Below are 17,614 nucleotides of genomic sequence, written 5' to 3' on the forward strand. Positions count from 1 at the left end.
GTGTGTGTGTGTGTGTATATATATATATATATATATATATATATATATATATATATATATATATATATATATATATATATATATATATATCACCTAAATCCCAATCAGTTACATAAAAGAGATCATTAAAGGAGCACCAGGTCTGCTACAGTGCATGTGGCTGTCCATACTGATCCAGTCACCTGTCTGGATGTTGTCAGTCAAGCAGCCCACCAATCATGCAGGTAATCAGTCACAGTCACATGTCAATATTGAAATCTACCCACATATTTCTGGATAATTCATTCAGTGCATTATTCCCCTCCTTGATAAAAGGAATAATAACAATCAAAGAGAAAATATAAACATTATGCATTTCATAAAATGGTCAGAAAAGTCAATTATACACATACATAATTTGCTTTGTTCTTGCCACACACACACACACACACACACACACACACACACACACACACACAGTTCTTTTCAAATCATAATAAAACTATTAATAACAAAAGAAAATAAGACATGTTTTCACAAAAAAAAAGCTAACAAAAAATATAAAATTTACTAAACTTGCAACAAAAGCATATAACTATTTCTATGGAGAGAGAGAGAGAGAGAGAGAGAGAGAGAGAGAGAGAGAGAGAGAGAGAGAGAGAGAGAGAGAGAGAGAATCCCCATAAACAAAAACTATAATAATGAAAGATAAATAGTAACAAATTTGAATATCTGGACACAAATAGAGGAGAACCAAAATCCAAAGTTCTCACAAGCTGCTACACCTTCAGCCAAGACAGAAAATACAGTTGAGGTGAACCAGGTAAGTAACAAGAGACACTGTGACCAATAATCACACAATGAGGAGTCACTAACACAACTGTCCACCAACACATAAGGACAAGCATGGTTAGCAAGTGAGATCCTGAAGATTGATACACGTGTTCATTAGATAAAGTTGGAAAGAATTTAGATTTGTGACATCTGTACAATATCAAAATGAAACTGGTGAAATTCCACATAAGGTCTGAATTAGGTAACACAAGACCATTTAAAATTTCTTGACAGATATAACATGAAAGGAAATGTGAATGTACTAGCTTCAATATTTTTATAAATTATACCTTTGAAATACCATTAAATTTTGCCAACTATAAGACAACCCATGAGCATGACAGATAATGCCAAGGTCCTTATAGCATTCTTCTATCTTTAACATTTTTCTTTTTCTCATTTTGTCACCGTTTGTAATATTCTAATGCACAAGTACAATAATCTTGCTTGTCCCTGCTTGATGCTGGGCACCTCAATTCCAGTGGTGTTCCAGTACACAATGAGCTGATGTATCATGTGCCTCAACATGATACAACATTAACCACTAGAACATGTACAATAAATGAGTCAGTCATACTTAGATGAGAAATTAATCTGGAGAGAAGGAAGAAGGCATGAACATGTGTGGTCTTCTCCTTCCTTGCTGTGTGAGGTTGTACACCAGTGAATCAAGGTTGCCACATCCTGAGAATAGCACATCAACCTTCTGGACCGTTCTAAGATGAGTCTCCACGAACAATATGAGTGCACAGTAAAGAGGCATTTTTATGGCTAAAAGTAAAAAGTATTATATATTTAAAATACATTGTGCCTTTTCAAATTCATCCAAGAAAGAATACTGGTTAAAGTGAATCAGGAGTTCTAGTAGAAGAATTCCCAAGTCATCTCATTTGCCACTTTCTGACACAAGGAAAACATACATGTGTACACTCCATACTCATCACATTTCACACACAAAATAATAAACAATACAACAATTTTAAAGAAAACAAACATGAGAATAAATCATGAAAGAAGTTATGGAAGAAATTAATAAAAATTATAAAGGAATTTATTCTGAAAAATTTAAGTTCAGATGTTGCACAAACTAACATAAGGAACACAAGCTCTGTAAACTGATAGGTAAATGCAAGTAAACGCCTCTAAGTGAGAAGCTGAGTAGTTTGACAGAATACCTTGGAAATCAAAAGGACTGAGGCAAAATATTTGCAAAACTTATCAACAGATGTAAGTTCAGGACAAGTTACATACTGCAAGTTTTCTGTGGAAAATACATCTCAAAGCATAACAGAGACAACTCTCTTCCTTCACACAAATCTACATATATCTAACTACTCATACATTTTTCACTTAAAAAAAAAAAAAAAAAAACTATACCATCCTTGAAGTCCCTTTATAACTACATGAACTTGTTTGGGGACTGCCACCTCAGTGGGCTTTTTTTTATCACAATTTTTGTTGCCCTTGGCCGGTATTCCCTCACATAAAAAAAAAAGGAAAAAAAAGATACAGTATCTGGACATAGGATGAGACCTCAAATAAAAACGAAGTGGTGATGGTGAGCCTAGGCTGTAGCAGCATCAAGCATGGATGATAGTGTGACCTACACATGAGTGTACATGAAAGGCAATAATGACACACAGGGTACATGACGGGCACCAACACTCCCCTCTTCACCTGACCTCAGCCTGAAAGTGCAGCCACTTGTGAGGCTCACTGATACAGATTTCTCCCAAATTTACCCCATTGATCTCATGAGGACAATTCATTCATGTAATGGGAAGAATTATATCCGAATGAGGTGAACCAGTGCAGGCTATTCTTTAACTCTTTTACTTACGTGACAATGAGATTATAATCTGAGTTAAATCTATGAGTGGTAGCTGTTTGTTTTCAAAAGTGAGGAATGATGTCCATGATTGTTTCATATGCCACCATGTTTATCTTTCTTTCTGCTACATTGAATCTAAGCCATACTGAACACTCAAGCACTGTCTCCAAGATGTGGTAAACATATCTGGATTTCCCCAGGAGATGTCACATATCACCACTGCCACTACAAAACATATATCATTGAATTGGACTCTTGCCACAAGAGACCAGATTTAATGCCATATCACAAAAAAGTACGAAGAGAGAGAGAGAGAGAGAGAGAATACTTTGCCAGTGAAGAAATATCTGAAAGTATTACAACTCTTTGCCAAAGCCTCTATTTTGTGAAGAATGTAAGAAATTACCAGTGCTTTTCATCACATTTTGTAAACAACAAACTTCTGCAGCTGCAGCACAATCAGACCATATAATTGCAAGTAAAACAGAGAAGTACTGATTGCACAGATGGGAGTGTTGGCACAATGACTGCACAATAAATCAATTATCCTTATTCCCTGGCCACCTGTCAGTTGTCCTACTCCTGCAACATCCACACCTGCCTTAACATAGCTGCACCACAGCAAGTTTCAATTAAATATAAACAGTGATTGCACATCTGCACGGAGTGTGACTCAGCTGATACATCACGCCTTCAGGTGCCACTTCAGAAGGCAACACAATACAGGTCCACTGTTAACCTCTTCAGTACGATGACGTGTTTTCATACTTATTCTGTTTACTATTTGGCAATATCCTACAGCTTCAGAAAATTATATGGAAGGTTAGAATGGTGAAAACTGTGTGAATTACTCTTCTGGCCTCCATAACGCCTTCCTAATGCCAAAAAACAGTTGTCACACCAAAAATCCAAAATAAAAATACGTCCCAGCAGTGAAGAGGTTAACCATATTTTAGGCCAATATTCACTTCAAGATCACCAAAGCAGTCAGTTCAAGTATTTGATTGGCAAAATGTTTGATCACTTTACACTTTAGTGGTCTACACAGATGGCAGGCCACACTTAATCCACATCCATGGTGCTTCAATTTCTCTGCCCTTCAGTTTTACCACACAAAATATATATGACACTATGAAATAAAAAATAAATATTCTGAACATTTCTTGCCCACAACCAGTGTTGTAATTCCTGGTGTGATGGTGTGGCATCAGACTGATACATCTGTAAGGCACAGCTCTCCACACCACCACATGGAATGCTCCACCACTCAAAAGATCATGCTTTTTTGCAAGCCCCAAAACATATATTGAATGAATACAGTCTGTGTGTGTCCCTGAAAGGCCAGTCCCAAGCCTCTATGATGGCTGGGACTACTAAGCTTGTGATTACTAAGAAGACTATTTTTCAAGTCAATGAAGTAAATATGCTATATTCAATGAAAATGTCAAAACTATTGTCAATGATATAATGTTACACATGATGTGTTTTTATGTACACATTTAAAGACTGTAAGATCACAAATTGCTTTCTACTTTCTCCAAAGACTAGTTTCATATTTGCTAACACAGAAATGCATTGCTGGTAAGGATCAACAAGATACACACTCCCCACCAGCACCTCAGCCGAGGGCTACGTCCAGGGCCATCATCACGATGAACCCCACGATACACCAGCCTGACGCCCACCGCCCATTGCCTCTGCAACAAATCAGTAATCCTCTTAGAGTTTATACAGAAAAAAATGCATACAAACCTAAACTTCAATTCACTTTGCATGAAACATATTTTATGTACTATATGTAAAAAATTTAATCTACAAACAGTAACTTTTACACTTTGGCAAAATCAATGCTGTATAGGTCAGTGCTTACCCCATTTGTGCTTCTGGAATAATATCATCCATGACCACAAATATCATGGCTCCGGCTGCAAACGCAAGGGCATAAGGTAACACTGGCTCACAGTAAGACACAGCCAGTGCACCCAGCACCCCAGCAGCTGGTTCCACCATCCCACTCAACTGCCCATACCTAGAGCACAGAGAACACATGTCAAGTTGTTGGAACATATAAAAAAAGCTATGATTATTGATGAGAGAGAGAGAGAGAGAGAGAGAGAGAGAGAGAGAGAGAGAGAGAGAGAGAGAGAGAGAGAGAAACTGCTGCCACAACTTGTATTTCCCTTAATCATTTTTCTTTTATATTTCTTTTTATTCTTGTTATTCACATCTTAGCATTAATGTATGGTCTATGGGAACAAACAGCAGAGGCACTCACCAAAATGCCCACCACACTGAGTGGCCCGCTCCTCGCAATGGGAGACTGACTGCCATGCCCTCAGGGAAATTCTGTATCCCAATGCCCAATGCCAGGTTCCTGCAAAGTGCATAGATTATGAAATTCTGAATCCTACAATGAAATGCAAGATGCAGAAGATGTCTCCTTACCACATAACATCATCTTGATTGAACAACCTCTGGCTGGAACCATTCACCCTCACAGCATCTCTGCATTTTGCACAGCCATCAGTGGAAGTACAAGGCACTTACTATAACCTTTAAGTATTCACTGTTCAATGCACACTTTCTATCCAGTAAGAGTCTCTGAGAGAATAAGATATTAGCATAACTTCTATATTGTAAGTAACATTAGTATGTGTGTGTGTTTAAATAACATTATACAAGACATGTTTCTAGTAGTATCAATGTCCTCTTCTGTAACATTAAATACTCTCTACTAGAACTGTAAAAACCCATACATTAAAAAACACTACCAGCTTTTTCTACCATGACATTCAAGACAATCTGCTGGGAGTGTAAATACTAATCCATATATTAAGAACCACACCAATACAGACTCACTAACTAGGAGGCATGATGGACACACAGATGGTCACTCACTTTGCCTTGGTGAAGGTGGCCAGAGGAGTCTTGCCCACTGCACCAAAGCCAACCCCGACTGCCAAACCCTCTGATGGGGAAACAACAGGTCCACTCTGAGCATCATCTTCTACTGAGACTCCTCACTCTACAAACTAAAAGATGAGCTTTCCACAAAAAATTTCACATGTCTGGATATTGTGATGGGTGTTAGAAATAGCATCCATACTCATTACCACATTACACAATATGGTTCCCTACATACATTCCTTCAAGTACACTACCTAAATAATCCTTTTCTATACTTTATAGTAGTGAAAAGTTACTCACCTAACATAAAAGTAGAATCTTAAGTGAGATCAACAGTTTATCAGCTTATATTTCTTTCATATTTTCTCAGATGTCCAGAAACATGAAAAGTCTACTTTTAGTTCTACACTGCATAACTGACACTTACTAGGTGGCGTAGTGGATAAGGTGTTGAGCATGGGATCGGGCAGACGTCCATGCGTAGGTTCAAATCCCACCATGTGCCGTCTCGAAATTGTCATTTGTCGAGTGGTTTAAAGTTACCTACATATTACCATGATACCCAGGTTCTAGTTGGAGGTGTGATTGCCTTATACCAAAGATGTGCTTGGGTGGTGATATGGGCCCTAATATGGATACCACTATAAATAAAATTGCCTGTGCTGCTAATGAGTGGAAGCTGAACAGCACTTCTTATACTCTTCAAATAGACCTACAGGCACTATAGGCTATAAAAAAAAAAAAAAAAAAAAAAAAAAAAAACATCCACCCACTCACCTGGAATGTTATGCACAGTAATGGCAATGATCAGCAGGAGTATTCGCCGCCACAGGTTATGTTTGGAGGACTTGCCATAATTCTGGTCCTCTTCGTCATTCACAGCACCAGTCGCTCTGCTCCCCGCCTCACCACGCCGCTGCTTCAAGTCGTCTGTGGGTGGAGGTGCAGGTGTGCATGTGACAATATTTGTAGAGTGTGTGTCTGTGGAAAATATATCACTTAAAAGATTGTTATAATACATATTCATCTATTCAATAAAATTTCAAAAACACCTTGGCCCTTATTCCCAGCCTGGTAAACATCTGTCAACAAATCACTACTTCATACTGCAGTACTGAATACTGATATTGTCAATTATGAATAGCATTAAGCACAATCCCATGAAAATGGAGTTCATTACAAAGGAAGTCCCTGCAAGGTGCAGCCAAGCAGAAGTACCTCAAGATATTCTCTCTTAGTACCACTGAACAATTTTAGTAATTTTCGAAGAAATTTCAAGGTACTAAAAAAGTAAACAATCTTAATGTAATAATTTGAATGACTTGCAAACAAATAAGGTATAGTATTAAAGAATAAGAAAACCCTCCTTGGTATGAATAAAGCTATCATCCAGATAGTAACAACTGTTGACCACACCTCTGAAAATAATATGCACCAGGCACATGAAAATGTGTAGCTGTGTGGGTGCAGGTTAGTGGATCATTTACATGTGTTCTCATGCACCATGAATTCATATATGTGTGAGGGAGCATCATACATATTTTTCCAGCAAGAAAAGTCAAGTATTTCCACACCATACTTTGGTAGAATTGCTATAATTTGACCATTCACACCTTGCAAAATTTTTTTTGCGATCAACACCTGAGTGAAAAATCCCATTTATTCATCACTAAGCAAGACCAATCATCATACATGAATTCATGTTTAATATTTCTAATGAATGAGATCAGGTTTAAACCTAAGACAAAGAGGGGGTGCTATTACCCTCTGTTCCAATATGTACAGTACTGAGTATATCTAACACAATTTAAATACTTCCCCACACAAACATGATGTTGAGTCAACAATATATTCCTATGATGTGGAATGAAACATTACATGCACTTTTGAAGCTACAGTTTTTACTTTAATAAGATTTCTACTTGGTAATACTGTGAGATGTATTTGTCAAGGACATTCTTTTCCCCAAAGAGTGCAAACAACTCTACCACAGGCAATTTATGCCCTTAAATGCTGCACAAAGGTTCTTTGATGGTAGTTACCATTACATGACACTGCTTCAATTTATTACTTTTCTACCCATAGTGATACTTACAAAATTTATCATAAGTGAACAAGATTTGCATCATGCTTAATGTAACAAAAGCAGTGCCTGCAGTACTGAAAATATACAGAGTACAAAAGCATTCAATTCATTATATCAACATTAATAAAGTTTCAGTACCACACAGTATGGGGTAAATTACATCCTACACAAAGAATGATCGCCCTAACCCTAATGAAGGTCTCACCACCAACATTTCCAGGCCAAAAGAAGACACTTGTTATTTGAACAGCAATCTAAAATTGCAACCCATTCATGGTACATATCCTATGTAAGGTATTGTTAAGCATCAGATGAAGATGTGACAATTATTTCATATTTAGAGTCAAAAGAAATTAAAGTAATAGGGATAAGAGGGATGGCATTTGGAATATGAATGGGAAATAAATGCTACTAGTGTGAGATCAATTACACAGTGGGTGAAGAATGTACAAAAGGCAATATAAAGCAGAAAGAATGATGAGAAATATCAATAAATAGTAAAGTTAACAAGACAAAATTTCTGTTTTGGTCATCCATTACAGCTGGACTTTATAGAGGAGGCCTAAGGCACTGAAAAGTGACCATGTGGGTGATAACAATGGCAAAGAGAAGCCAGCAGTGTGCCAATGTGTGATAAGAAAAAAAAAATATTCTAGTTAAAATAAGCACAAATTCACCAAGCATTCCCAATGTGTGACTTAAGTGTGCACCAAGTGGACCACTACAAAAGGACGGACAACTAGTCTGGGCACCAAAATAATAAACAATACATACTGAAGTCGACCAAGGTGAAAGCATTAGAACTGGAGCCCTGTCCTACAGCACTGACATCTGAAGGAAGACCAATGTGCTGCTTACTCTACTAAGTTTACACAAACATGCATGAATGTGCAAACACACACACACACACACACACACACACACACACACACACACACACACACACACATTTACAACTAGGTAAATACACAGCAGAAATCAGCACGGAAGGCTCATCAATCCCTACACTACATTCTTTTTAGTTGCCCTTTCTGACATGAAGTGCATAAAAAACTATATTTTTCAAAACTTGCTGTGAAATGTGCAGACACATATACTGTCTCTTGAACATATAGTGATGTTGAGGTGTGAATTCAAGAATCATTATGAAAATGTGAATGTGGACATATGCCTGAAGCACTTTCCCTCAACACACAACTTACATGTTAATTTTTCTTAAAATAAGCAGTGTACAGCATATGTGTGTAAAGCATTTCTGACTTTGAATTACTTAAACTCTCATATTTATACACACACACACACACACACACACACACACACACACACACACACCATATTCATGCAGATGATACAATAACTGCACACTAAAAACACACCAAAAGTTTTAAAGCCAAAAATTAAGAACAGAGTGAATAACAATAATCTTAAATCAAATTAGCACACTTCACAACATCTGGCCGAGATGAGAGGAGCTTGCAGTGCATCAGAGCCTTATAAAACAGGTACATTAAGTAGAGAAATAGTCTAATGTAGGCAAGAACACAATGAACAGTTGCCATGCTCTCAGCTTTTGAAAACATGATTTTGGATAATATATAAAATCAATCTACAGTACAACTACCCCATCTAAAGCACTACTGCATGGTAAAGATAGCTATTCCACTGCTGCTAAGATATCAACACACTTCCCTCTAATGAAGATCTCATAATGCACAAAAACTTATAAAACCAAAAATCAAATTATATTGCAGAATAATCACAACACTTTATAAATTCATCAACTGCTTCTGAAAGATTTGTGATCTCCAAGATTCTTTTATAACTGTTTGGATGAGATAGTTTGTATGTTACGGGACTCACTTGACATGGAAGGGTGGTGGTAGTGTGTGTGGGCCTCAAATGTGTACACATCATCCTCTTTCTTCTTGTCTGGCTGGATTCCTGTAAACACATACAAAAAACTAAGGAATATATTATTCACATGGTTGGAATCACATTCCGTGAGCTGCACAAATTTTATATGAAGAACGTGTTTAAAAAAAATATCAACAAGCAGTCTCACAGCATTGCAGTGTGGTGCAGATTTCACCTCAACAAAGTATATAGAATGTCTCAAAGCATTAAAGAAAATAACATAAACTGAACTTTGGTACTGTACAATTGTTCAGTAGACATATCACTCACCCATAATATTGGAAGACTGAATCCCATATGAACTCATTAACTCATCTGCAGCGTAAACAAACAGAGCCCCAAGGAGGAAGCCAAAGGCTACAGGTATGAAGGCCCACTCCCCCTCAGCACCGTATGATCCTGATGTCTCGGCAAGCTCTATAGCAGGGGCCAGGAGGGACCAAAAGGAGGCAGCTGTCATCACACCGGCAGCAAACCCAAGGCTCCCATCCAAAACTTTTCTCTGTATCATGAAGGAAATGAGAATCTAACACGGATGAAAGAATTACTTTGTAGTCTCCAAGCATTTGTAACAAAGATAATTATGTAACTATAATTTCTTTTACTAGAACCTCACCTTAGTTCCTGCCAGAAAGAAGACCACAGCTGAGCCAGCAGCCGTGAGACCCCAGGTGAAGAGGGTCCCTATCATGGCCTGGCTGACAGGAGACAACCCACTGATCATGGTGCTTCCTTACTGAACTGAATTCTGAAACATGATGGATTGCTCATCAAACTGTCTCGTCACATATGCCAGCTTACAAAATTACAATATAAAAACTACAATTGTGCAGTTAAAATACTAACTATCAACATGATTTGTTTCTATAGAAAGGCTGACCACTCAATACTCTGAACCAGTACCACAAAATGAGAGAAAATTTTGTAACTGTATGAATGCACATTCAATGTGGCTGAAATCTAACATCACTGGAAAATCTGTATTACAGATTCACAATAAATATCTTACAAATTACACTTCATATTAGTGGCCCTTTATTTTCTTACAGCTGTAGTCCTGCTGAGGGCTGAATCCCCAAGCATGTTCTCTCAAGGCAATCCTTGAAATAAATGTCTTGTGCCCCTTGGATGCTCCTGAAGGAATCAACAGTAACATCAACAACGCAAGATTCCTTCACTGATAGTCCTGAAGTATAACTCGCTTCTACAATCCTATTAGCATTATCATACAGTTACAATACATAACTGCTTATCCCATAACTAACTTAACCACCTTCTAAAGAGAATTCTTCATCCCACCTTGATTCAATGCACGATAACATTAATATAAGGCAGAATTAAGCCATTCTCATGACCTCTTCTAGTAAACTCTCCAGAACAAACTGCAATGAATAAGTTTAAATAAGTAATTGTAAGTTGGATGAACTAGTTCTTTTAATTTTTCTGAAATCATACCTTCTGTCACGCACAAATGTGTTCGCAAGCATCGTGGCAATGTAATTTTCACGCCTGAGAGTGCCTGTCCCTCAATACACACACTACAGCACCTCACCTGACGCACCACAGGGCCTGCCTCACTGCACGAGACCAGCATACCCGCCCTGGCCACCTTAACCTTCAACCAGTTCCCTGCCAGGACAAAGTTCCGGAAATGAATAAGGAAAAAATAAAAAGTAAAACAAGAAAGGAGGAGGGGCCACAGGAAAAGGTTACCACTCACTCACCGTGACCAGCCGCACCATCTCCTTGCATCACTCACAGCCCTCAATTTACCAGTAACACACCTAGAGAACACCCAACCTAGCACTGCAACACCCCGGAAAACACCATTAATCAAATTCCAGCACAAATCTGATGCTTTAACCGAAAAATGACAACCGTTACCTTAAACTTTCCCTGCAGTCAGAATTTAAAGGGCAGGGAAAGAGAGCCCGTCGCCCAACTCAGGCCTCCTTCACAACACACTGGTGGGGAGTCTGCAGTGCTTGGACTGGTACATGGAGGCTGCGTGGGGACCTGCACACACTGGCTTTCTAATGGCGAGCTGAGCGGGGAGCAACAGACAGCCCGCACGCATGGCCTTGTTGATACTGACAGGCTCGTAGACTCACTAACAGCACGTGTGTGTGTGTGTGTGTGGTGACATTTCGGCTGTACGCTACAAGGTCTCTACAAGGGCTCGTATAATAGGTCATATCCGTCAACTTTTCACCCATGACACTATTACGAGGTGCATGTATATCTAAATATTTGTACTGTACACTCCCCCCTGAAATGATAACGGCTAGATTACACCTTATCTGTACTATAGTCCTCTCGCCAGTCGTTTTACTTCTCTTGTACCGTAATGCGAATGATGCCTTCACATTTCATAACCTTAATGATTAATGTATATGCGTAGCGTTACTGTAAAACATCTGTGTACCCTGCACGCGATACTCTCTCTCTCTCTCTCTCTCTCTCTCTCTCTCTCTCTTTTTAATCTGCAGTTCGGTAATACTCATGTTCTGTTTCCTTTATCATATATTAAGGTTTATGCTTTGGAACCATGTATTGTATCATACTCTCTCTCTCTCTCTCTCTCTCTCTCTCTCTCTCTCTCTCTCCAGTTCGGTAATACTCATATTCTGTTTCCTTTTATTATACCAAGGTTTATTTTGAGAGAGAGAGAGAGAGAGAGAGAGAGAGAGAGAGAGAGAGAGAGAGAGAGAGAGGCGATCAAAGCTAAAATCGTGAGACAGCACATCTGTGTAAAGTTTGGCGGACTGTAGCGGGTTGACTGCAGGGAAATGAGGGTTTGGGGGGTGAGTAGAACTGAGGAAAGACAAGACAGTATTAACAATGTTTTCTTTCTCACCACGACTATTTATAAAGGCCACAGTGATGGTTATATTCTCACGTTTGTTTCTTCTCTTAATAATGTAGAAATACTGGTAATCTATAACTAAAAACATAAAAGCAGACGTGGAATTTCAATTAGAGGCTATTTAAGATAGACTAGAAGTAAGACTCGCAAATATTTCAGAAAACTGTATAAAAGTGGGTACCTATTGATGGAGAGGCGTAAAATACTTGGAGGAAGTGGTTACACATGAGGCTTTTTAGCAACTGATCCTACCAGAGATTAATTATAAGTTCATAAGAAACGTTTCTATCTTCGTCCACTTTCCAGTGAACGACACCACGTAACAAGTCTAAACCTATGCTATACGTACGTGCACCCGCATACATACACACATTTTACATAAGATCGTGAGGAAGGGGATGTGGAGATTATTTTATTTTGAAGAGTTACGTCCCCACCAAGCTGTCTCCATCTCCTCCCCCATCCCCATAATATAACGTTAGCCACTATACCCGCCCACCGACACGTAGCCGATTCTAAACAGGAATGTGTCAATGTGGATGAGCCGGCCACACGTCATCAGCATATGCAACACTACGCACAAGATGGCAATATATCCCAAACAGTGAGTTAGAAACGTTTTTGTATATTCAAGACCATTGTCACTAATTTTACTTGCAATTAAGAAAAGGAGATAGAACGCTCACGAAATTACCTTAAGAAAACCTTACCCGTCAGTGCGCCACCTTCCCCGCGGCAGTGTAGTGAGAGTGACTGAGTATGGGTGAGTGGCAGGGAAAAGAAGTGGGAGCATGCTGGTACTTAGTCGTGGCATCACCTGCTGTGACGCTAACACCTGCTCAAATCACACGCCTACTCATTTCTCGTTCAAGTCAGGCCCTATCTTTGCTTCGGCTTACCATTAACATCGTGAAAGGCTCACACTGAATGTAACAATGGCGTCCGCAGGTGTGAAGGGTGATGTATGACACATAAAACACCTGTATTTTCATTAAGGGGGATCCGTCTCTCTCTATATATATTGTATATCAATGTGTGACGTGAATTCCGAAATATTTAGGCATCTTGAGTACCTATTTCTGACAAGCTCAAACAGAAGTTACTAGTTTCTAACATTTATTCTGCAACATAAATCCAAAAAACTACTCCAAGAGAACCATACTGCAATATATATTATATAAACTTGATAATCCTGATGAAAGAAGGACGTTTCAGAATAGAGGCTCAGTGCCACAACCCGTTTGTCATCGCTAGCACTATCATGCGTTAGCATCTGTGTTTATTCCCTGCAGCTCATCCATGTTGGTTCTGCCTGAGAAATTACGAGGCAGGTGAGATGTGTACTGCATAGAATTGTAACGTCATGATATTTTTTTTCTTCCTCTTCTTTCCGTGTGTGTATGTGTATGTTTGTGTGTTTTGTCCCCATGGTCGCCTGCTAGTCACCCAGCCAATCTTTCCCCCAGGGAAAAAGCTCAGAGCTCATACTGACCGATCTCCGGATAGGACCGAGACCACACCACGCACCAGGACAGCGAGGCCACAACCCTTTGAGTTACATCCCGTACCTATTTACTGCTAGGTGAACAGGGGCTACACATTACTTCGTCGCTCCGGGAACTCGAACCCGGTGGACCAGTCTGTATTTTCCCTCCGTCTGAAATTCCCATCTGGCCCTTGATAGATCTCCCCTAGGAGGAATTTTAACCCAGGATAATATTCCTTCCTCCTGGCCAATATTTCCCCCCCTCTCTCTCTACTACTACTACTACTACTACTACTACTACTACTACTACTACTACTGCTGCTGCTGCTGCTGCTGCTGCTGCTGCTGCTGCTACATTAACAACAACGAGGCAAACTGGCAAATCACTTAAGCCTAACAATACAGTGATTCGAGCATGACATAGGGACTTTGATAAGAAAAAAAAAGTCAGCAACAGGTAATAGGGAGCAGCTGAGTGCCACTGCCAGATCACTCCGAGCAGTAGCAGCAGTTCTATCTGAACATGGAGGAGCACACCCACCACACATACTTCCAATACTTGGATACTAGAAAGTACCCTGATGGACTAAACAAATTTACAAATTGTTAAGTCTCCACTGGAAGATAGCCTTTTAACCTCGACTTTTAATGTTAAAAGAAATAAAGAAATATATAATCAACTCCAAGATAGTTACGGGGTTAGGAACATTGCCTTTCGACGACCGATGGCCGGAGGCGACTTATGGGATAAAAGAGGAGTGTTATTGTATAGAAATATAAGTGTTAAAGAAACTAGTAAGGAAAGAGTTTTACAGGGTCACAGCAGCAAGTAAGTAGCACTCAGTTATCCTCACCCAGGCGACGGGCGGCTCAGCAGGTAGGCAAGGAGGAACACTCCTACACAGTCAAATGCCAGTCAGTAAACGTAGCATACGTGGGCCTACGACTTATAAAAGTAAGTGGGGTATTGTTGCAGAGGCAGCTACGCATCAATATCATGAACTTACTCGTACTTTTACTCTTCACTAATTATTGTATTCGCTACGTTACGCTGTTTTGTGTACGGGTTGTCCCTGCGGTGGACTTGCCTCGCAGACGTACAAAAACGTCTCCTTCCCTATACCTTTACTCCTGTCTCTCCTATCCTTTGACCTGTCACATTTACATATGTCAAAAACATTACAATACATTATATACACTATGCCCTTGGTGACTTGAAAACGGTGGTATGATTTTTTATTGTGTGAGGGGGAGAAATGGCCAAGAGGGGGGGAAATGTATATCCTTGGTCTGTAATTCCCCCTGGGAAAAACAGCCCGGACCAATTTCTCCGGGGGGGAAAATGTAACATAAGCTACTTTTCCCGGGGGGGGAGGGGGTGGCAACTACAGTCAGGGAGGAATCTTTTCCTGCTACACCGGGCCCTCTCGGTTGTGAGCCGAGTGTGCTAACCACTAGACTTCGCGGTGTTATTCATAACGGTCATCTGCCTTTCCCCTACGGAAAGGGATCCGCAGACCTCATACTGACTGAAACCACATCACACACCACACACACCGGGAAAGCGAGGCCACAACACCTCGGGTTACATTCCATACCTATTTCCTGCTAGGTGAACAGAGGCTCACCTATTTGCCTCGCCGCTCCCGGGATTCGAACCCAGGCCCTCTCGGTTGTGAGCCGAGCATGATAACTAGTGGTGGGCAGGAACCACAAACTCAAGTATTCAAGGAACCGGTTCCTTGGGCGGGTGGAACCATCGAAACCGGTTCCGGAACCGGTTCCGTGTGGAATCGGTAGAGCGCGGCTGGTGAATACCGTATACCAGAGTCTCGGAACCGCCAGCGCGCTGATTGATGAATACCAGGCGCGCTGGCGTTTCCGAGACTGGTATTCATCAGCCCGCGGAACCGGTTCTGGAATCGTTTTCTCAGGGGAATCAGTAGACACGGCTATAGTCCAACACAAATATGAAGGCCGCTGAGGGGGGAGACCTATCGGGAATTCCCCGGTTGCGGCGTCGCCAGACGTCGCAGCCCCAATTATAGGATTAACACTGAAGTGTGGAGAAACGCTCATCTCTCTCTCTCTCTCTCTCTCTCTCTCTCTCTCTGTGTGGCTTGTTACTACTTCCTCCTGTTTCTTATTACTATATAGTTCTCTCATGCACGTGTGTGTGTGTGTGTGTAATCCTGCTTGCGCGAGTCTTTCAACAGTTTACGTATTGGTTCTCCTGTGACGCGGCATACACACACACACACACACACACACACACACTCTCTCTCTCTCTCTCTCTCTCTCTCTAAAATAGACAAGTAGACATGCATCTTTTTTGTTGTTTTATTTTACTCTTTTTCCACACCACCCATGAGGTAAGAGTTAAGGTGCGTTTTTTTTTTATAGAGGTTTTACCCTGTAGGCATAATCCTCTCTCAGCTATTTAATCAGACAGTTCTTCGTCAGAAGTGTCCTCCACATTGATAATAAAAGAATCCTCTAAGCAGAACTTGTTGACGCTGTAAATAATTAATTTCTCTTGACTATGAAGGTTGCGATGGCGAGTAGCGCGGACGAGATATTCACCTTCCATCCTGAGCGACAGGGAGGGGAGGAGTGACTCGATTTGACCTGGGGATTATCAGCGGTCAGGGAGGTTGACCTCACCCATGTCCAACCTTGAAAAGTAGCAACGCTGGAGAGCAGTGGTGCTACATTTTGTGGTATCTATACCAAATCATTGTCTTCATTACACTAAAACAATATTCAAAGCTCTCTATACATCCTTATTAAAAATTTAGAGGAATACACTTTTATGACGGTTCATTAAGATGTAAGTTAATAATGAGATCGAAACATGTGCTACGATGCTTGGCGACGACCGCAGCCGGGGAATCCCCGTTATGTCTCCCCCCCCTCAGCGGCCTTCATATTTGTGTCGGACTATAGTGAATACCAGAGTCTGAATCCCCCAATGCATTGCTTGATGGTTACCAGGGAAGGGTATAGTGTCCCAGGATGGGATGATTTTAGAATACAAAGTACTGACTCCTGGTCCTACGAGACTTATAATCTGTGATGGATACTGAATGACAGTGAATGTAATTGTAAATGGATGCATGGTTCAGCTAATGATATACTCTTATCTCACACAGGATTCCTTTAACAATATACATGCTTGAGCTGTCTTATTTCGCTTCGATGCCATTGCCTTAGTAGATTTGAATGTGATAAATAAATTTTCTAATACCACAAATTTAGGTATCATCTCGATATATACACCTTTAACACAATGTTCTAGAAAAATTCATGGTGCCTGGAAAAAAAATTACGTTATGATTCGATGGAAAAAGTTATTGTATAATCAGTAAATAATGAATTATGTGTGTGTAGGCAAATTATGTTCTTTTGTTTAATTATGAGAATGACGGTCGCAGGTCCCACTCTCAGTTCGACAGGATTAGCTCTTATGACGTGTCTTTTATTTATTTATTTATTTTTTTTTTTTTGGCCATAACTCTAGCATGGGTATTAGATAATTTTTCATTGATTTATTTATTCTTTCATGATTTTAACTTTCTTGGATTTCCATAAACAACTATTTTTCTTATTTGTTTATTTATTTTTATTTAAGTATTTTTATTTCTTATGTTCATTTTTAAATATCAAAATTATATACATACTCAGGTTCTCATACACGCTTCATTCATACAG

The 17,614-nt window shown here is 39.8% G+C and overlaps 1 protein-coding gene across 5 annotated transcripts; it reads right to left on the reverse strand.

Annotated features, from left to right (window-relative positions):
- Nucleotides 1-596: 596 nt before the first annotated feature.
- LOC123507232 (zinc transporter ZIP11-like) lies at nt 597-13,183 on the reverse strand. 5 transcript variants are annotated; one of them, XM_045259966.1, is made up of 11 exons: nt 11,436-11,847; nt 11,104-11,180; nt 10,168-10,299; nt 9,822-10,053; nt 9,498-9,578; nt 8,412-8,468; nt 6,329-6,481; nt 5,543-5,612; nt 4,920-5,018; nt 4,515-4,673; nt 597-4,341 (listed from the first exon to the last, which is right to left on the reverse strand). In XM_045259966.1, the coding sequence occupies exons 3-11, from the start codon at nt 10,273-10,275 to the stop codon at nt 4,263-4,265; spliced, it is 1,038 nt and encodes a 345-aa protein (XP_045115901.1). In that variant the 5' UTR covers nt 10,276-10,299; nt 11,104-11,180; nt 11,436-11,847; the 3' UTR covers nt 597-4,262. The 5 variants fall into 5 exon arrangements, with proteins under 5 accessions (XP_045115901.1, XP_045115902.1, XP_045115903.1 ...); XM_045259967.1 differs by lacking the exons at nt 11,104-11,180; nt 11,436-11,847 and adding an exon at nt 13,128-13,183; XM_045259968.1 differs by lacking the exons at nt 11,104-11,180; nt 11,436-11,847 and adding an exon at nt 13,112-13,136.
- Nucleotides 13,184-17,614: the final 4,431 nt, after the last annotated feature.

The sequence above is a fragment of the Portunus trituberculatus genome, chromosome 21, assembly GCF_017591435.1.
Source record: "Portunus trituberculatus isolate SZX2019 chromosome 21, ASM1759143v1, whole genome shotgun sequence".
NCBI lineage: Eukaryota > Metazoa > Arthropoda > Malacostraca > Decapoda > Portunidae > Portunus > Portunus trituberculatus.

Excerpts from the sequence above, each read along its gene's own strand:
- LOC123507232 (XM_045259967.1), bottom strand. The coding sequence starts at position 10,275 with ATGATCAGTGGGTTGTCTCCTGTCAGCCAGGCCATGATAGGGACCCTC. Across the intron at positions 10,054-10,167 it reads TCTTTCTGGCAGGAACTAAG|AGAAAAGTTTTGGATGGGAG; the intron begins GTGAGGTTCTAG and ends TTCATGATACAG. Across the intron at positions 6,482-8,411 it reads TTTCACCTTGGTCGACTTCA|ACGACTTGAAGCAGCGGCGT; the intron begins GTATGTATTGTT and ends CTCCACCCACAG.